Raw genomic sequence first — 21,432 nt, 5'->3', positions numbered from 1 at the left:
AATTGTCTGCCTGTATTCTCTAACTTCCAGTGTATTTATAACACTTAATTTGAAGAAGTAGTTGCTCAGAGGTTTTTTTTCCCACATATTTTCAACATTTTAAGAATAGTTATACCTTAGTTTTATGAACTGATCATGTGCTACTGAGAATTTCCTTTTCATCCCATCAACTGTTAGGTCATTTTACTCTTTTCCTTAATGTCCTAATTCTCTGATTTCTATATGACCTTTAAAGCAAGCCACTAAGATTTGGAGTGCTGGGTAATTTCTCAGTTCCAATAACAGTTCTGTATAACACTGTTCAGCATTCAACTTGAAGTAGTGGACAGTGCTGAATAAGGACCTTATATGGCTTATGTTGGAGAACCACCTTATTCCACTAGGTGGCAGTGTTTAGTTTAAAAGACGGTAGTTTTTTTTTGTTTTTTGTTTTTTTTAAGGTGTTTGAAGGGCAAAAGGTTGGAGTAGGAAGTAAAAGTCTGGGGTTTACTGTGCTATTAGGTGTGTATACTCAGTGACACCATCTCAATGCTTTTTATTTCATGGTACTTTTTTCTACACTCAGGGAGAATTGGACCAGGAACGCCTGACCAGACAGCAGGAACTCACTGCCTTATACCAAATGCAACACCTCCAGTACCAGCAGTTCTTAATACAGTAAGAGCAGTGATGCAGTAGGATGCACTGCAGCACCAAAGGAGCCTGAGATAGAATCTGCTCCCAAGTCTCACCTTATATAGTGAGAACTCAAGGCTTCTGTGATACTTGAGTAGCCTGCTAGTGGCATGTGTCCCACTGTCCATCTGGTTTTAGTCTTACCCTTTTAAGTGCTGGAAGATTGCAGAAAATAACATCTAGTTATTATTTTCAGGGTCTTTAGTTGCTGAGAAAAGAGTCAACAAACATGTTAAGAACTAAGTACTTTCTGAGGGACACAAAGGAAAAACAGAGGAGAAGGCGGGAAGAAGTAAAAATCACGCTGTTAGGAATGGTGTAGAGTGATGACCAATCCACTAAAGTCGTTATCTCTCTTTATTTTGCTGTTGTTGAGATAGGATTTAGCTGTGTAGCCCTAACTGCCCTGAAACTATGTTTTGCAGCCTTAGTCTCCTGAGCACTGGACTCTGGGGAAAGAAATAACATTTGTGCTGGTATATGGGTTGGCACTGTCTTCTTGGTGGCCTGCTGTCTCTTTTAAGCAAAACATTATTGGACCACTGACTTAACATGTTTATAGATTGTCTGTGACTCCTATTAAGTCATAAAGGCAGAACTGAGGAGTTGCAGCTGCAAGCCTGAAGATATTTACTGTTTGGAACTTTGAGAGTTAGTGGAAGATATTATCTAAAACTTTCCAAGCTGAAACATAAAATTTGAGACTTTGTAGAAGTGATTTTATTTTGCAGAGTTCTTCATTTAGAAATAGGTGTTCAGATTTGCTTATTGTCACAATTTGGGAAAGGATTGGTACTGATCATCTTGACATTTTGTGATGTGTGGTATGCATATATTACACATCATTTGTTTCATATGTACATATATATGTATCTCCTTGAAAAACATCATGTGTGAGTTTTCTCTAGAGTGAATTAGAAAATTTCCTGTGGTTATTAGCACATAGAATTATAAAATATATTTGATTGTTATTTCTAATTGTGGTTTAGGGAAGAGATGAGTTGGATTTTGTTTTCCAAAATTTTATATATGGGGTAGATAGGTCATATATATGTGTGTGTGTATATATGTATATATATACATACATATATATACTTTTGTTTTTTTAATTTTAAAGGCAACAGTATGCACAGGTTTTGACTCAACAGCAGAAAGCAGCTTTATCATCTCAACAGCAACAGCAGTTGGCCGTTCTTCTCCAGCAGTTCCAAGCTCTGAAGATGAGGTTGGTGGTCATTCCATTTGTCATATTCTGTGTGTATGTGTGCGTGTGTGTGTACACGCACACAAGAAAGAGAGAATGAGTTAAGGAGAATAAAGAAATGTTGATATGATGTTTGAGTTTTCAGCATCAGAACATTCCCACAAAACTTGTCTTCATGGTATATATAAAAATAGTGTGACTTGAAAATTACTTAGCTAGAAGGATTTACATATATTAAAAAGCATTTACCTATAGAGTATGCAATCTTTTGAATCATAATCTAAGAGTAATGATAACACTTGGAACCTGTAACAAAAGATCATATACCCTGGGATTTTAATTTCACTTTTACCCTTGGTATCTGAAAAAAAGATTTGATCACAGGGTCATGATTTACTGAATTCCCAAATCATTAAGCCATTAATCTGGACAAAGCAATTATGAAGACATTCTTAAATTCCTTCTACTACAGATTTTCATTCAGGGTGCTTGCCTCAGCTCCTGAAGTTGCCTCAGCAGTTGCTGTTCCAAACTTGTACTGTTTGTCTTAATCAGTCCTTCACATTTCTCATGTGAACCTTAACCCATGCGATGAGGTAAGCAGGTTAGCAGTCAGGCCTCTATTACTTACTTACGTACGTACGTATGTATGTATGTATGTATGTATGTATGTATGTATTCAAGACATTGTCTCTCTGTGTAGCCCTGGCTGTTCTGGAACTCTTACTGTAAGACCAGGCTAGCCTAAGACTCAAAGGTCTGCCTGCCTCTGTTTCGCAAGTGCTGGAATTAAAGACATGTGCCACCACGCCTGGCTTGGTCTCTATTTTAATGGTAAGCAAACTGTACCCTTGATGAGGGCTTGATTAACCTGATGTATAGAAGACCTTAGAGACAAATGAGATGCAGTTCTTGGGTGTTGTTATTGTTTCAAGACAGGGTCTCACTATATAGACCAGGCTACCTTAGAGATCTGCTTATCTTCCAAGAACTAGGATTGAAGGCATGTACCACCACACCCAGTTTTCATCCTTTTAAAATAGGGCCTAATACTAACAAAGCAGAAGCAGATCTATCTCTGAGGCCAGTCTGGTCTATATAGTAAGTTCCAGGTCATCCAGTGCCACATCGTGGGACTCTGTCTCAGTAAAAAAAAAGACAACAGCCGGACAACTCAGAAACCTACTAGTAATCTAGAAATCCCTCTTTATCTGATTTTTCAAGTGACAGGAACACATTGACCTTTTATTTCCCTTTTGCAGAATATCTGATCAGAACATCATTCCCTCAGTAACTAGGTCTGTGTCAGTGCCAGATACTGGCTCTATCTGGGAGCTTCAGCCAGCAGCCTCACAGCCCACAGGTAAAAATTGAGCTTTGCTTATAGTGCAACATAAAGGATTTAGAGTGTAATAGTTATTTGTAGTTATTTTTAATGTTACATATGTCTATTATTACTAATTTTTCTAAAAAAGAAGCTTCATATGTAGTAGATCCAAGAAAGGCTTTCTAGGAAGTGTTTTGTATGTAAACTGTTTGAATTGTATGAGTCAGTTTCTGTTTTTATTGTTCTAACTAATGTAGGTTGTTTTGTTTTGTTTTGTGGTGCTGCGGCGGTCTCCAGACCCTTCTGTGGCAGACAAGTGCTATGCCACTTTTCCAAATCTCCAGCCCTGAAAAGTATTTTGTTTTTGATATCTCTGCTGGAGTGTGTGGGGGTGGGTTGTGTGTGGAAAGTAATGATGTTCTCTCTGTTGCAACTAAAAATGTCTAACCTTGCAAGTGCTGCCGAATTTTAGCATGAGAAATACCCACTTTAAATGAACACCTTCTCTTGTTTTGTGATACTTTGTGTGTCAAGTTAGGAAACTTGGGAGTTGAGATTTTCAAAATCTTTGTAATTGGTGGAGTAAGCTTGTTTTGTTGCTAAGGTATAATACACACAAAAGTGGAGAGTTTGACCAATAACGCTTATAGGCAAGAGCAATTGGCTTATAAATTCTTAATAACTAGTTTTTTTAGAGTTGGTGAGCCATCAAGTGATAGTTTGAGAACTGACCCTACAGAGTAGGCAGTAGAGGGCCTAGTGTCTTCCTTCTGAAACCTTCCCAAAGAGATTTAAGGAAAACTTTCCTACTGTGTATATATTATTCTTAGTTAGTTAGTTAGTTGTGTATGGTATGTGTCTTTCCTCAAGGAGGTGAGGACAACTTGTGCCAGTTGGTTCTCTACTACCTTGTCAGCCCTAGGGGTCAAACTCTTGTTATCAGACTGGATGGCAATGGCCTTTTTTCCACTGAGTCACCTTGCCAGACCACATTATTCTTTTTTTAGTACTCATTTATATTTAGGTTTTTGGAGCTTCTAAGTACCTTAAACAGTTTACATGTAGTCAGGTCCTTTTAGGTACTCAATTGGTTTTATACACACAGTATTATATTGTAATAGGTATGCAGAAAAATAATGTCTGGGGTTGTAAGTTCAGTGGTAAAATACTTGTCTAGTATGTGCAACACTATTAAATCTCTAGTACCACAAAAAGCAAAATAGAGAATTAGTGTCAACAAGTTTAACTAACAGTAAAATAATAGACTCTGAAGCCTTAATTTTTTTGTGTTTTATTTTTCTTTGAGATAAGGTTTCGGGTAACTTTGATTTAATAGTATCCAAGGCTGACCTTGAACTTAGAATCCTCCTGAGAGCTCTATTTCCAGAGTGCTGGTATTATAGAAATGTTTCCCCATGCTTGGCTTGGAAACCCTTAAATTTGCTTCTACATCTGGCTGTGTACTTTATTTGCCAGTTGTAGAAGTAAATAAGGGGCTTCAACTCAAGACCAAGTGTAATTTGTAAGACCTGCCCAGGCTCTCTCCAAAGAGATGTAGCTCACATTACAACCATAAGATGACCAGCTGAGTAACATTTAATACATATATAGTGTGTAACCACCTGGTTCTCTACTTGGTGTACAGTAGGAGATTGTATGACTACTGGAAATCTCTCCTCTGTGGAATTTGGAATTGGAATTACCGTGCCATTCTTGCCATGTTCCTTTTGAAGTTTTAAAATTAGTTCACCTATAAAGATGAGGACATACCAGGTACTTGTATGGAGCATTACAAGGATGAAATTGGTTCTTCAGTAAATGTCTCATATTTTCTTACCTTCATTATGTATTGAAGAGTATTTACAAGAATGTGCTGGCTCAGTTTCTTTTAAAAAACAGCAAAACATGGTGGCATATATTTTTAATCTCAGCATTTGGGAGACTGAGATGGGAGGAGTTCACATTCAAGGTTATTTTGGACTGTATATCTAGACAGCCCCGCACACTCCTCCCAAAGACAGAACAGTTGTATATGATGGAGCTCATTTCAGGTCCAGGGAACTTCTTCATCTGTGGTTGTGTGACTACACTATACTCTTGTACCTTACTCAGTTTTGTCTTTGTCTTACAGTTTGGGAAGGTGGTAGTGTATGGGATCTTCCCTTGGACACCACGACACCAGGCCCTTCCCTGGAACAGCTTCAGCAACTAGAGAAGGCCAAAGCTGCAAAGGTCTGGAACTTAATCTTCACAACTGTGTACCTTCCAGCTAAGATGCAAGGCTTTTTTTCTTTTCTTCTAGCTCCTATTTTTAGTTTATTTCTACTTAGCTGGGATAAGTACATTTGTATTCTATCTTTTTGTGCCCTCTTCCCCCCTCTCAAAAAAACTAAAGACCTCAATTAAAATTGGTTAGTATTAAGTTCCTTAATGATGATCATGGTCATATGTATATTTTATTTACATTATTCTTGGTATGATTATTCATCACGAATACTGTTAGGAAATATCTGCTATATTGTTATAGATTCTTCATCTGAGGCTTGCATTCCTCGTATCCTCGGGCATGAAGCTGAAATGTTCAGCATGATCTTTAGATTCTAGAGGAACTAACAATCTTGAATTTTGGTTTAGAACTTGCCAAAACAGGATATCTATGCCAGAGCATGCTATGATTCTAATTGCTCTATTCTCGCACTCAAGGAGAGTCACACTTAATGCATCTTGTATCCCAAGGGGGTTATGGTCTCTTTATAGAACCCAGAGAATGAAAAGGTCCATGGTGAGAGCTGTCTCCATAAATGAGAGAGTTTAGTTCTTTACAGTTCTTGAGTTTAGTCTCTTATAGTTCCTCAGTGCTTTTTGCTGAAGATATGTAGGTAAGAATAACGTATTTCAAGTAGTTTATCAGTTCTCAGATGGGTAGGGAGATGTAGACAAGCGGCAGTTAAATTTACAGGGTGGTCAGGAGTGTATATTAGAGAGCTTAGAGAGGTGGGTGGTATTTTTGATAGTTTGCAGTTCATAAATTACTTTGCACTTCAAGATTTGTAGGAGTTTGGTTTTGTTTATGACATAATCTCACTATTGTAACCCTGATTGTCTTGGAAGTTACTCGGTAGACCAAGTTGGCCTCAAACTTGAGGTGGTTCTACTGCCTCTGCTTTCCAAATACTGGGATGTGTCGCCATGCCTCAGCGTGGGTTTTCAGATATGAAAATTAAATTGCAGTTAAAGGAAATAGTACTGGCTAGATGGATTTGAGAACATTCAGGAATCAGGAAATAGTTAAGTAATTTCATCTGACTTGGAGCCAAGGTACAGTCTGAGGAGTAAGATGAGCAGGACTGTCATAAGTGTCTTGGATACTCATGATAGAATTTATTTTCATGGCAAGTAACGCTGCCAGATAAGCCTGGCTTCCCCAACCCCCAACCCCCTTGGGTGAGACTCTTAGAATATGGGTGAGAAAAGAGAAGACCTGAAGTGTAGTTGAGGTTAAACCCTGCATTCATTCCTAGGAGCCATGCTGGTAGTTGTTGAAACCTTATAGTCACATTGTTAGATCCCAGTCAAAGGTGTTCTGTAGAGACAAGTAAAGAAATACCATACATACACTTGAGGACAGTTCTGATGTTACTCTCATGTTGGCCACTTTGTGCCCCACGTTTTAGAGATGTGGTGTAATGTCATGTTAAGGGAAGAGGTGATCAAAGTGGGAAGAATATTCATGTAGTTTAGAAGAGCAGAAAAGTGATTACTATGCCATCTTGGAGCTTAGAGATTCAGGGTTTTATCCACACATTGCAGCGCAGCAGCGTGCTGCAGAGTGTGTATGGCAGCATCAACCTCTCACTAAATGCTTTGCTTCAAATTACCCTATGCTTGCTGTCCAATCAATGGAAATTCTCTTTCATCATCCAGCTAGAGCAGGAGAGAAGAGAGACAGAAATGAGGGCAAAAAGGGAAGAGGAGGAGCGAAAGAGGCAAGAAGAACTCCGTAGACAACAGGAGGAAATTCTCCGGAGGCAGCAGGAGGAAGAAAGGAAAAGACGGGAAGAAGAGGAGCTGGCTAGAAGGAAGCAGGTATGTCTCTGGGAGCTATGCACATAAAAGAAGTTTTTGGCTCCTTGGTGAGGGCCTTTGGTGATGTGATCCTTTCCCTATCAAGAGCAGTGGGGGGGGGGGGGGGGCTGGAGAGATGGCTCAGAGCACTGAGTTAAGAGCACTGACTGCTCTTCCGTTCCCAGTTCCCAGCAACCACATGGTGGCTCACAACCATCTGTACTGAGATCTGGCGCCCTCTTCTGGCGTGTGGGCATACATCGAGGCAGAATGTTGTATACATAATAAATAAATAAATCTTTAAAAAAAAAGAGCAGTGGGGAGAGAAGGCTATAATGGTGGGATTAAAAAACTCACTCACCTTCAGAAAGAACTTGTTTTCTATCAGTGTCTACTAAAGGGCTAGTGTTCAGTCTTAACTTTTCATAATTTATTCATAACCTAATTAGATTTCAACTATTTTGAACTTGCTGGTAAAAACATGAAGTATTTTGGTGCACAACATTACTTGTTTTAAAGTCAAATGTGCTTTCAAATTAACCCCTGTGATAACATACTTATAAAATTTGAAGTGTACAGTCAGTGGCATCATATATGTCCAGTTGAAGAATAGCTCACCTTCCCAAACTGAACATTCTTGACCTTTGAAGCAGTGATTTCCATTTTTTTCCCCCTGCTATTTACATTCTTCATTCTGTCTCTCATGATTTTGACTACTCTGGGTACCTCATATAGTCAAACAATGCCTGTCTCATGCAGAACTCTGTGTGTACAAGCTGGGTCTCCCCTGAGTACCTCTTGTCTAGATTACTTAACTAATCTACAGTATAGATTTTCATGTGTTTTCACTGTTTCATTTTGAGTAATTACTTGACCTTAACTTGCTTGGTCTGTGTTTCTAGTGGAGTATTTATAGACTCCAATGGAAGACTCTCCTCTGGTGGCTTAAAACATAGCTTTTGGTCACAAGTTTGTACTTATTTGCTTAGGACCCATGATAAAATAAGTACAGATCTCTTAGAATTGCACCATGTTAATGTAAGGTAACAGTGAAGGACTAGAAACATGATTAAAGCACTGGCTTCTCTTCCAGAGGAACCGGGATTAGATGCCAAGCACCCACATAGTGGCTCATAACCATCTATAACTCAAGTTCTATGTCAGTGGTTCTTAACCTTTGTAATGCTGAGACCCTTTAATACAATTTCTCATATTGGGATGATCCCCAACCATAAAATTATTTTGTTGCCATTTCATTACTGTAATGTTACTACTGTTATGAATTGTAACATAAAATCTGATATATAGGATATCTGATATGTGACTCCCCCAAAGGGATTTCAACCCATAGGTTGAGAACCACTATTCCAGAGCATTCGGTGTTCTGTTTTGCCTCCTAAGGCTATCAGGCACTCATGTGGTACACAAGGCAGGTATACATTCAGGTAAAACACCCATACACATAAAAATAAATAAATCTTTTAAAGATAAGAGGCTATGAATTTGAGAGAGAATGAGACGTGGGGTCATATGTATGAAATTTTTTAAAGATTCAAGAAAGAAGCCAGGCAATAGTGGCTTAAGCCTTTAAACCCAGCTTGGGAGGCAGAGGGAGCTAGATCTCTGAGTGTAAGGCCGGCCTGGTCTACATAGAGAAATCCTGTCTCGGGTGGGGTTGAGGGTGGGTTAAAAAAGATAGGCATTTAATTCTGCAGCACTTAGCGTTCCTTCTCTACATGATTCTACGTTGTACTTATTGGTGGAACTGTTATCCTTCAGAAGATGTTCTCATGACTTTTCTTCACTAGGTTTTGATGTATATGTAGATTTAACCTCTTTATCCTTTTTGTTTTTAGGTGATTAAAAAATAAGGGCTAAAAAGTACCAACAGAGAAAGTAGCACCTGCGTTCCAATATTCTGTCTAGGGTTAGCAGTAAATATGTGTCGTTATCCAAGCCAGGGTAGACTTCTTACTGTTTTGCAGTGTACTAATATTTTAAATAGTTGGCTTTTTGTTCATTTTATTTCTTTTGAAGACAGCATCTCGCCATGTAGATTAGACTGGCCTTAGAGTTATAGAGGTCTTCCTGCCTCTGTATCTTGAGTGCTGGGATTCAAATCCTGCACCACCATGTCCAGCTTCATTATGTTTTTTGTTGTTGCTATTGTTGTTTGTTTGCTTTTGTTTTTATCTGCCACTCTTCTCCACCCCAACAGGGTTTCTCTGTATAGCCCTGACTGTCCTGAAACTCATTCTGTTGTCCAGGCTGGCCTTGAACTCAGAGGTCTGCTTGCCTCTCCCTCCTGAGTGCTGGGATTAGAGATATGCACCACCACTGCCTGGCTTGTTTTTTATCATATATACCTGCCTTCTCAACTTACATGGTACTTTTCACTCCAGATCTTGTTCTATACCTACAGAGACTTAAGTAGCTCATTACCTGTTCCTCTTTGAATACTGGCAAGCTAGAGCTTCACACACATTCTATCCACCCTGTTGTTTTCTTTAGGAGGAGGCTCTGCGGCGCCAGCGGGAGCAAGAGATTGCACTAAGGCGGCAGCGAGAAGAGGAGGAAAGGCAGCAGCAGGAAGAAGCGCTTAGAAGGCTGGAGGAGAGGAGGAGAGAAGAAGAAGAAAGAAGGAAGCAGGAAGAACTGCTACGCAAGCAGGTGACAAGATACTTACTGTGCTGATTGGTTTTGAAGCCAGGAGTTTGTAGTAGGAAGCAGCTCTTCTGAGGTTTCTCAGCTTGCTCACAGTTACCAAAAGAAACCTGAGTGTTCTGAGACTTGTTACTTTAGTCTGTATTCTTTACCTCTTCAAATGAACACTTGTTCTGAGGGAAACAGAAATCAATCTTTCTCATTTTCTTCATCTCTTTGGTAAAAGTGCAAAAGGTGTGGGGTTTTAAAAATTTATTCTTATTTTTGAGATGGGGATGGATCTTACTGTGTAGCTTTCTGTGTTCTGGAGCTCACTACATATGTAGATTACATTACCTCCAATCTCACAGAGCTCTGCCCCCCTCTGCTTTCTAAGTGCTGAAATTAAAAGTATGCACCACCATTAAAAAATAAAATCCATAATAGCATGGATTTTGGGCCTTTCTATTTTCTATATGCTTTTTTGGTGGCGTGATTAAAACACTCAGGTTTTGATTTAGTAATGTTTAGGTTTTCCCCACCAATTTAAAGTTTTAGTTCTCTTAGATGTGTTATCTTTATATTCTGAAAATATATTCTTTGTTAAATAAATGTTTTTACCTGTATGCTCCTTTAGACTGTGGTTTGACTATATCCTTTGTTCTTAATAGTATCTTTATAATGTTTTTGAGAATTTCAAGAATGAGTATACTCTGTTTAGAATTTCAAGAATGAGTATACTCTGTTTACATTATTTCCACCTCTGTCTGTCCTCCTTCCAACTCCTTCTTTTCCCTATTCTTCCTTCTTGAATTCATGACCTCTTGTTCTATAACTATTTGTATATATATATACACACACAAACACACCCTCCAGAGTCCCCTGTTGCTTATAGATATATTTGTTTAGGACTGACCACTTAGGATTGGGAAACCTATTGGGGGCTTGTCCCTGGATAAAATGGATTCTCCCTCCCTTGAGAGCCATTGCGTGCCTATAGCTCTTCATATAGAGGTGAGACTGTGTTGAGATTTTTCTTTATGTTGTTATATTGACTGATGTGATCGTTTCAAGTCTAATTCAGTCAACCATACTGTTGATGGGTACAGCGTCTGTGCCATGTCTTTAAGACATTATCTCACAGTAGCTGCCCTGATTTTTTTTCAAAGACTTTCTTTCTTTCTTTCTTTCTTTCTTTCTTTCTTTCTTTCTTTCTTTCTTTCTTTCTTTCTTTATTTATTTATTTATTGTGTATACAATATTCTGTCTGTATGTCTGCAGGCCAGAAGAGGGCACCATACATCATTACAGATGGTTGTGAGCCACCATGTGGTTGCTGAGAATTGAACTCAGGACCTTTGGAAGAGCAGGCAATGCTCTTAACCACTGAGCCATCTCTCCAGCCCTGTCCTGATTTTTTTGATGCTTATGATCCTCCGTGATGTTCCCTGAACTGAACCTTAGTTGCAGGAGTTGTGTTGTAGATAACCCTTTTGAAACTGGGCATGTCTCACAGTCAGTAATTCTCTGCTGCGAAAAGAAATTGCTTTGACAAAGGGTGAGAACTGTACCTATCTGTGTCTAAGGATATAGTTGGAAGCTATAATGGTTTAGGAAAATGGCAGTAGTAGGTTCTCCCAGTAGTAGGGTTTGACCATTCCGACCATAGGTTCTTCACTAGGCTTACAGTACCAGGTATGAGGTCTCTATTATTGAGCAGCCTTAAGTCCAGTTAGACATCTGTTGGTTACTCCCAGAATATAAGTGCCATTGTTGCACTATTGGGAGTATCTTTCTCAGCTTGCCATTTTTGTAATTTACATATTTTACAGCTGGGTAGGATTGTTGATTACTTTTTTCCTCTGGCAGTCTGTGTGGCACCTTCTGGTACTATGAGAGCTTAGTCATTAGGGAGGAGGCTTCTAGATTGATCTCTTATTTCTATAATCAAGAGTGTGTCATGTCTTTAGCAACAGGGTCTCACCTTCAGAAGGCAGCCAACAATGATGGTAGTAGCCTGTATTACTTTAGGGGGTCTCTTGTGGTCTCCTGATTAACAATTTGAAGGAAATGTTTCTTGCCTGGAACTTGGGTTTTTGTTAGATTGTGTTGGATAATTCCACTGCTTGTCTGTCTGTCACCCTACCTGTTTATTATCTGTCTAATCTATTGTTTCCTTGTGGCTTTTTCAAACATGTTCTTCCCTCCTTCTCCTTCTGTATTGTCCTCCCTTCCCCTACCCTAGTTAAGTCCTTCCCCTTTAAGTCCCTCCCTAGTTAAGTTTTTTTTCTCGCTTTCCCCCTTTGTATCTGTGTCCTACTATCCCATTTTCTAGAGTTCATTCTACCCCACTTCCCACATTGTCCTTTTCTACCTTCTGCTTCTGTAATGTAGTATGAATTTTTGGAGTATGATGTGAATGCAAGCACCATGTGTACCACCAAACAAACAATGGAGGTCAGAGGACAGCTCCCTTAGGAACTAGCTCTCGTTCCTTCATGGTTTCCAGGGATCAAGCTCAGGCTATCAACTTTAAATCACAGGTGCCGAGACATCTTGGCTTCCTGGAGTTTTTAAACTTTTCCTTATGTTCAGAGAACATGGCCTCTAAGTTCTCCATGATGATGTGTCTTGGTGAACATAACATGTGTATTTTCAAGCTATCTACTCCTCAGCAATTAAGTATAATCCTGCATATAATATCAAGGTGATTAATACATTCGGTATTTTCATTTCTTTATGTCCAGTTTTGTCACTGCTAAGAGAGGCATTCTAAGATTTTATTTATTCATCTCTCTTTAGTTCTGTCCTTTTCCCCTTGTGTTTTAAATTCTGTTACTAGTTGCATACAAATCTACTATTGTTCTATCCTAAGACCTTGTTTGTAAGTTTAGTGGGGAGGTTCAGCTCCCCTTAATGGAATGTATATGAAAAACACACTGGAACACTGAGGGTGAAAGGAGACACGTCCTAAAATACCCAGATTAGCAAAGGAGCTCTGTTGATAAGTGGGATTACAGATGTTGAGCCAGATTGCCCTCAGGTCCTCATGCATCTCACCTAGCCCTTTTGGTTTTTGAGAAAACATATAATAAACATTGTGATTATAAAGCTTATGAATTCTTGCCATCTTGGAAGGCTTTGTTTTGGTAGGCATTTACCTTGTTGAAGACAATTGTTAAAGCTGTCTTCTTAGTACTAGCCTGTCGTAGAGCAATTGAACACTTTTAAGTTCTTCCAGCTGTTCCATTTTGGTTCAGTCCCTTAGCACTACCTCGTGCAGGTTGGGTCAGCATCTTTGAGGGCTCATCTCTTACGTGGTTCCTTCCGTCATCCCTCTTTGCACATCTGCCTTCTAAATGTGTATCCACACGCTGTCCCAGAAATCACACTTTAACCATCTCATGATACTTAGACTCTGTGAATTCAGATAGTGTCTTCAGGAGAAAAATTGCAAATTTGCAAATACTATGTTTGGTTATTTGTTTTGCAGTGCTGGGGATTAAATCCGGAGCACTGGTGTGCTAGGCAAATAAATGCTTTCTCTGACCACTGATAGATTTGTTTCACTTTGGTGTTCAGTTTGTTACTTTTATTATTATTGTTGTATTATTAATTGGTTTGGATTGGTTTTGTGTTTGTTTGTTTTTGATTTCTTAAATTTTATTTAATGCTTTTAAATTACAGACTTTGGTGCAGTCATGGTATTCTACCACTGGGGGAAGCCAAACCTCCAAAGCATTGCATTCTGATATTTAAGATTTTATTTTTAGAATAATTTTAGATTTTCAGATAACTTGGGAAAATAGAAAGTACCCATATATGTTCTGCATATAGTTTCCTCTGCTATTAATATTTCACATTAGTATGGTACATTAGTTAACAGTTATAAGGCCAGTTATCAAAACTCCATTGTTTATTCCGATTGTCTGAAAGTTTTCTAAGCATCCTTTTGAGCTACAGGATTACATTCTTACTAATCACATTACATTTAGCTGTCATGCTTCCTATGTCCTTGGCTGTGACAGTTTTTCATACTTAATTCTTTTGAAATATGTTTTAAATTAAAATAGAATTATATCACTTTTCCTCTTACCTTTCCTCTTTCCAGCCCCTCCCAGGTACCCTCCTTTGAACCTCTTCCATGCCTCCCACATGCATACAAGTATGTATGTACATGTATGCACAAACATGTATGTATGTATAACACAACTTGCTGAATCTGGTATTGTTGTTTATATATGTGATTTCAAGGCTAACTACTTTGCATTGGACAACCAATGAGGAGGCTCATTCCTGGGACAGGCTAGTTTTCCTCTCCCAGCAATCATTAATTGCCTATAGTTCTTTTTCCAGGGTTGGGACCTCTTGAAATTTTCTCATTATCGCCATTCTTCCCATCTTGTTTTTGTAGACATTTTTAGGAGAAACTGTTTTACAGCATATTTCTTAGTATTCTGCTCTTACAGTCTTGTAGCCCCATCTTCATAGATGTTCTCTGAACCATAGATGCGAGAGCTGTGCTGCAACTCTGTCTATTGGATCTGGATTTACCATGGTCTATTGATCTCTGCTTTGTGTCCAGGTGTGGCTTCCTGGGATGGTCTCCATTTTCTTTTTTTTTTTTTTTTTTTTTTTTTTTGGTTTTTTCGAGACAGGGTTTCTCTATGGTTTTGGAGCCTGTCCTGGAACTAGCTCTTGTAGACCAGGCTGGTCTCGAACTCACAGAGATCCGCCTGCCTCTGCCTCCCGAGTGCTGGGATTAAAGGCGTGCGCCACCATCGCCCGGCGGTCTCCATTTTCTGTAAGGCAAGGTTTCTGTAATGAGCAAGGGTAGCTACACTTATCTGTGGGTATAAGGAGAAGATTTAAAGTTTGTAGTAAGAAATTGTGCTGGTTTGGCAAAGTGGTGGTAGTAGATTCTTTTCTAAGGTCCATGACCTCACTAGCCCCTGGAATTGGACTGGAATTGGTACTAGGTATGATTTTCCCCCTTCCATTTAGATAGCTGTTGTTTGCCACTACCACATGAGTGCCATTTAGTGCACTTTTTTTTTTTTTAATTTTTCGAGACAGGGTTTCTCTATGGTTTTGGAGCTTGTCCTGGAACTAGCTCTTGTAGACCAGGCTGGGCTTGAACTCACAGAGATCCGCCTGCCTCTGCCTCCGGAGTGCTGGGATTAAAGGCGTGCGCCACCACCGCCCGGCCTTAGTGCACTTTTCTTTTTTTTTTTTTTTTTGCATATTTTGCCGTTCTGGTAATTGTGTAATGTGCTTTTGAGTATTGAACCTAGCTCAGTCTTGCTAAACATTGTGCCACCATCAAACATCCACGCCCTCCATCCCTGCCTTTGTTTTTGATGACCTTGATTTTTTTTTTATAGTCTAAAGCTAAACACATTTTATCAATTTTGAAATTGAATTGAGTACAAACCAAATAAAATTTACAGCATAACAAACATGTCCACCTAGGACACTTGAGCCTAAACATAAGGAATGTGTCACGAATTTGCGTGCCAACCTAGCGCAGGGGCACTGCTGATCTTCCTTCTTTGTTTCGTTCCAGTTCTAGTACGTGTGCTGCCGAAGCGAGCATGACCTTGATGATTTTAAGAAATACTTTTCAGCCTTAAAGGATATCCCTTTACTGAATTCGCTTGAAGTTTTTTCATAAACAGACTGAGGTTTTAGGTGTTGGATAGAAAGGTCACAGAGGCAAAGTGTTGTGTTGTTTTCTTCAGTGCTGGTGATTGAACCTAGGACCTTGAGAATGCTAAGCAAATCTTCTACCACTGAGCTATAACCCCAAACCCAGAGAGGTGTTTTTATTACATTGTATCAAGGGTAATATATTAACATGGTTTATAACTGTTCAGCCTTGATCACTTGGCTGAAACAGTGCTGGTTCGAAATTAAAACTCTTTTAGAAGCTAAAATTGTATTAGGAAAAAAAAACCAGCTTGTGTATTAGTGCTTGGTGCTGGTTAACCCTGCCATTTCTAAAATGCAGCACAAACCATTCATTCATTCATTCATTCATTCATTCATTCATTCATTCATTCATTTCTTTTTCAGGGTTAGGGGGTGAGGTTTTGAGGCAAGATGTCTGTCACTGTGTAGCCTAGTCTGGCCTGGAACTTGAAATCTATTTGACTCAAGCCTCCCAAGTGTTGCGTTGCAGGTGTGTGCCACCATACCCAGCAAATGTTCATAGAAGACTTTAGGAAATGCTTTGGTCTTTAGCAGCTCACCGAATCTGTAGGTGATGAAATAAAGAAATGGCAGAGATAGTATACTTTTTTTGTTTGTTTGTATTTGTTTTTTTCAAGATGGGGTTTCTCTGTGTAATTGTCCTAGCTGCCCTGGAACTAGCTCTTCTAGGCCAGGCTGGCCTTGAACTCACAGAGATCCACCTACTGCCTCTGCCTCAGTGCTGGGATTAAAGGCGTGCACTACAAGTTAGTCTACTTTAGAGTACAAACACTTAAATGGGTTCAAACAGTATAGCCTCCTATGTCAAGGAGATCTGACTCTAAGTCCACTGGGCATTTGGCACTAACTCAGCAATGCTGGTGGGATTCAGATCATTTGCATACTCTTCTATATGAGCTCTTGGTGGGTTAATTTCTGCTTTTAGGTTCTTTATCTCAGGTTATGACTTTTGGGTATGATAGTCTTGTACAACCTCTGTCCAATAAAGGAGTGACTTTTCTCTATATTATTATTTTTGTTGAGAAAGGGTGTCTCATAGAATTCTCCAAGCAGATGTCTCCTTGGACTAAATCATGATTGTCCAAATGTAACTAGGAAGCTTTAAAGTAAAATGTCTCATTTTTAAGTATCTGAGGTGGCAGGCAGTGTTATTTGCAAGAAAGATGTCTGTGTCCCTGTTAGGTTGAAACAGGTTTTATTTGTAGCAGGCTTAGGAAAATGTCCTGGACGGAGGCAGGGAGAGGGTGTTAGTATGAACGAGGAGTCTCTGAAAGAAAGGATAGAGAGGAAAGCCACCTCCCAGAGGTTCACAACCAATCTTAGCTTGGGACAGTGTGTTATCTGGACAAGATAGAGCATTGCAGGCATAGCAAACCAACTCTGCAAAGGTGAGGGCATGCTGAGCACTGAGGCAAGTGAACCAGAGGACATAGTGAGCTGAAAGAAAATGAATGCAGGTAAGGGGGGAAAGTGTAGACAGGAAGGAATTAATTACGGAGAGATGTTTTGAAAAGACCCTAGGGCGTCTGGGTCATATAGTGGAAGTTAGTGATTTTTGAGGAGTCACTCTGGTTTCAGGCCTGGCTGAGTCTTGTTAAAACTATTGTTCTTGCCAGGCCTTATGACTTCTTGTGAAGAACCCTGGAAAACTTGCTCAACCTGTAGTACTGAAATGGCATTTCTAGGAGATTTTGTCACAGCAGGTGGTAAACTACTTTTGAGGTCAGCATTTTCACCATAGACCTGGTGACAGTTCTATAATAATCTGTTAGAGTTGGATCCTTGAGCACACTAGGCCTTTGCGACCCCTGTAAAACTTGCTTTTCACTAATGTCATCCAAAGCAGGGTTTTTGCTTTATCTTTTCTGTATAACTCATGATGGAAGCCTTTAAAAGCAATGTTTTATCCTCCCTACAATTAATTAAAAAAATTTTTGTTTTCCTCTTTAATTTTTCCTTCTGGAAAGGAAGAGGAGGCTGCCAAATGGGCCCGAGAAGAGGAGGAAGCACAGCGCCGACTGGAGGAGAACCGCCTGCGCATGGAAGAGGAAGCAGCCAGACTTAGGCATGAGGAAGAGGAACGAAAACGGAAGGAGCTAGAGCTGCAGCGGCAGAAGGAGCTGATGCGCCAGAGGCAGCAGCAGCAAGAAGCCCTTAGAAGGCTGCAGCAACAGCAGCAGCAGCAGCAGCTTGCACAGATGAAGGTATAATCCTAGACCCAAGAGGAGTGGAGCCACTTATGTTAAATATTATGTTGGCTATTTGGTTCATCAACAATGTATGTGTGTCTGTGTATGTTGTTAATTGTTTAATTGAAAGGCACACACATGTGATAAAGATGGAACAAGCAGTGGCAGAGCACAACACGAGCCAGTCTTCTTCTTCTTCTTCTTCTTCTTCTTCTTCTTCTTCTTCTTCTTCTTCTTCTTCTTCTTCTTCTTCTTCTTCTTCTTCTTCTTCTTCTTCTTCTTCTTCTTCTTCTCCTCCTCCTCCTCCTCCTCCTCCTCCTCCTCCTCCTCCTCCTCCTCCTCCTCCTCCTCCTCCTCCTCCTCCTCCTCCTCTTCTTCTTCTCCTCCTTCCTCCTTCCTCCTTCCTCCTTCCTCCTTCTTCCTTCTTTTTTTTTTTTGTGGGGTTCCTTGACAGTTGAAGTGCCTCCTCTTTACCATTTCAGCACTACTGACAGGAAAATCAAAGAAAAGAAAGTGCTCTGCAGCCTGGGAGGGGCAGCAGGCATGACAGCATCCTGGTTTTTGAGTGGGACCCACAACACAGCACTCAAACACAGTTGCCTTTGGGGTCTTATTAAAAATTGCTTAAAGACAGGCCAAGGATGGTGGCACAAACCTTTAATCCCAGAACTCCAGTGACAGAGACAGGCAGACCTCTTTAAGTTACAGGTCATCGTGGTTTACATAGCAAGTTCTAGGCCAGCTAGGGCTTCACAAGAAGTATAAGGGGGTGGAAGACTTAAAATAACTTTTTGAGGTTGAAAATTAATAGTAAGAGTCTGCTTTAAAAAGGGAGGGATGGCATGGTAATGTTGAGGGTGAATAGGAAGGACCAGTGGGAAAGAACTGCCTTGATACAGTTGGCAAGACCGAATTTGTTGATTGCCCAGATCTGAAAGTCGTAGGTAGAAGAAGCTGGGTATGGCAGAGCAGGGGATAAGTATTGCTCATGGAATCAAGTATGGATGGAAAGGTTGAGAGCAGCTTGGTAGGTATGCTCTGCAAACTTCATGTTGAGTCTGGAATTAAGTTTAGTCTCCCTTGTCTTCAAGGAACTCAGAGGATAAAGATGTGTAGGGGGACTTGGAATTCAGTGATGTGAGCAGAGAAGAGGAGGTGGCATTAATAAGGCAGTATTTCTCAGTGATGTCAGCTGGATCTTGTAAGACATGCAGATTATGAGTGGAACCCAGCAAGCTTGTGTTTAAATAAACTCTTCAAGGGACTGGTAAAATATGAGTCACCATCCCTCCAGGCCACTTGCTGAGATAAGTCAGTTTCCAAACAGTCTTTTTAGGGATAGAAAGGGTTTTCAAGTTGAACTGTTTGCCGAATAAGGTCTATGAGAGAAGCATTACAGTGAGCAAGGCTTGAAGGTTGGAGACACTCCTGAATCTCTAAGTGAAATCTTGAAAGCTGGAGAAATTACTTGGTGGTTAAGAGTGCTTGCTAGCTACTTTTCCAGAGGATTCCCATTGACCACATTACATGGCTCCCAAACACCTATCAATTCTAGCTCCAGAGGCTCCTATGCCTTTTTCTGGCTCTGCTAATGCCTGTACTAACATGCACACAACATACACACATATACATAATTTTAAAATAAATATTGAAATAATTTTTTAATTTTATGTACATTGGTGTTTTACCTGCTTGTATTTCTGTGTGAGGCTGTTGAATTCCTTGGAACAGGAGTTAGAGACAGTTGCGAGCTGCCATGTGGGTGCTAGGAATTGAACCCAGGTCCTCTAGAAGAACTCCCAATGCTCTTAACTGCTGAACCATCTTTTCAGCCTCCTAAAATAAATCTTTAAAAAGTAAATTTAAAAGCTATTCCAGGGCTGGAGAGATGGCTCAGCAGCTAAAAGGACTAGCTGCTCATCTAGAGGTCCTGAGTTCAATTCCCAGCAACCACATTGTGGCTCACAGCCATCCATAATGAGATCTGGTAGAACACTGTATACATAATAAACAAATCCTTAAAAAAAAGCATGTCCAGAATGAGGAATGAGATAAATATGGACAGGGCCCCTAATGTCATAGCTGTATATACTCTAGCAAAGGATTAGAACTTAAAGGTATGCAGAACATGGAATAACACTCTCAGGTTTGCAGGAGAGCTAAATGGGGGATGAACATGAAGGAAACAAACTGTAGGTTAGCAGGCTACAGTCAGACAAGAGACAGATGTCCTAATTGAAGCCTGTTTAGTTGGGAAGGAGGAGTTACTGGCAATACCATTAATTATTGAGTACTTCCTTTCTTAGGTATCATACCAACAGTTTTCCGTGTGTCATATCACTTCAGAATGTTTTCTCACAAAGCTTAGATATTGATAACCTACATTTTACTGAAAAAGAAGCTGGGTCTTCCAGGATTTATCCCTACTGCTCATTCTGACTTTTTGGAACCCATTCTCTTTGGAGGGATACCTTGCTCAACCTATCTAGATATATTGGGGAGGGCCTCTGTCCTGCCTCAAAGCAATGTGCTAGACTTTGTTGATTCCCCATGGGGGGAAGTGTTACCCTCTCCAAGGAGTGGATGGGGGTGGGGAGGGGAAGGAAGGTAGAGGAAGCAGGAGGGAGTGGGAATTGGATTTGGCATGTAAAATGAGAAAAGATTTTTCTAATTAATTAATTTTTAAAAAAGAAGCCGAGACTTTTGTTGAGCCAACCAAGAGTTGGTAGCAGAGCCATGTAAAGTTAATCCAGATACCTTTAAAATAGTTTGAAAGTATAATTTAATTTACAGAGAAGAACAAAGAATTCTCTTTAGAAAACCAGACTTTGAAAATTCAGGTTTTCAGGACCACGTGTTTATATTCTATTTTGCTCATTAATGTAAAGGATATATAAAGTGGATTGTTGGGTTTTGTTTGTTTTTTGCTCCAAGCCAACTTAATTTTCATGACTAGGGCCAGGACTGCATTGTAGCCTGGTTGTTAGCAGGTGCTCTTCTTCATAAGATTCGGAATGAAAACTGCTTGGCCCCTTTATTCGCTATCTAACTCAGCTTAGAAATCCTGGGCTTTAAATTCACTCACTAGGTCCTTATATCATGTCTTTATGGTCTTTATCCATTAAAAGTCATGTTTTGGTTTTGTTTTTTTCGAGACATGGTGTAACCTTGGCTGTCCTAGAACACTGTAGACCAAGTTGGTCTTGAACTCAGAGAGATCCACCTACCTCTGCCTCCTGAGTGCTGGTGTTAAAGGTGTGTGCCACCAATGCTCAGTGGATTAAAAAACATTTTAAACTTTATTTAGTCACTCTTTGTTACTCCTTATGATTTTGATTCTGTATTACTAGTTGTGTCGATGCTCAGTGTAACAAATTACCACCCAAATGGGAGAGCAAGCATTAATACATGTGTGTATTTTTTAGTTGTTTTAAAATAAACATAAGTTGGGAGAAATGAACAAAAGAAGCAAGCCAATTGAGAGATTATTGTGGAAAAGGAATTTTTAAGTGAATTTTGGTTTTTTGTTTGTTTGGTTTGGTTTTTCAAGACAGGTTTTCTCTGTGTTAACAGTCCTAGCCGTCCTGGAACTAGCTCTTATGAACCAGGCTGACCTT

General features: G+C 39.8%; 1 protein-coding gene and 1 non-coding gene across 10 annotated transcripts in view; one reads left to right on the top strand and one right to left on the bottom strand.

Moving 5' to 3' along the window:
- Nucleotides 1-21,432, top strand: part of Gigyf2 (GRB10 interacting GYF protein 2) — a 138,991-nt gene that overhangs the window by 100,287 nt on the left and 17,272 nt on the right. For all 9 annotated transcript variants that reach the window (XR_012908194.1, XR_012908193.1, XM_075951862.1 and 6 more), the window contains 7 exons: nt 566-657; nt 1,793-1,900; nt 3,142-3,242; nt 5,338-5,438; nt 7,131-7,292; nt 9,783-9,941; nt 17,594-17,830. Coding sequence is in view for 7 of the 9 variants with exons in the window: in XM_075951862.1 (XP_075807977.1) it covers nt 566-657; nt 1,793-1,900; nt 3,142-3,242; nt 5,338-5,438; nt 7,131-7,292; nt 9,783-9,941; nt 17,594-17,830 (960 nt within the window). In the remaining 2 variants the exon portion in view is untranslated. The remainder of the gene's footprint in view (nt 1-565; nt 658-1,792; nt 1,901-3,141; nt 3,243-5,337; nt 5,439-7,130; nt 7,293-9,782; nt 9,942-17,593; nt 17,831-21,432) is intronic.
- LOC142837238 (U6 spliceosomal RNA) lies at nt 15,400-15,510 on the bottom strand. The gene has a single exon (XR_012908228.1). It is a non-coding gene; the product is annotated as a U6 spliceosomal RNA (small nuclear RNA).

This window comes from Microtus pennsylvanicus, chromosome 17 (assembly GCF_037038515.1).
Source record: "Microtus pennsylvanicus isolate mMicPen1 chromosome 17, mMicPen1.hap1, whole genome shotgun sequence".
In the NCBI taxonomy this organism is placed as follows: Eukaryota; Metazoa; Chordata; class Mammalia; order Rodentia; family Cricetidae; genus Microtus; species Microtus pennsylvanicus.
This window is presented reverse-complemented; position numbering and strand designations above follow the sequence as displayed.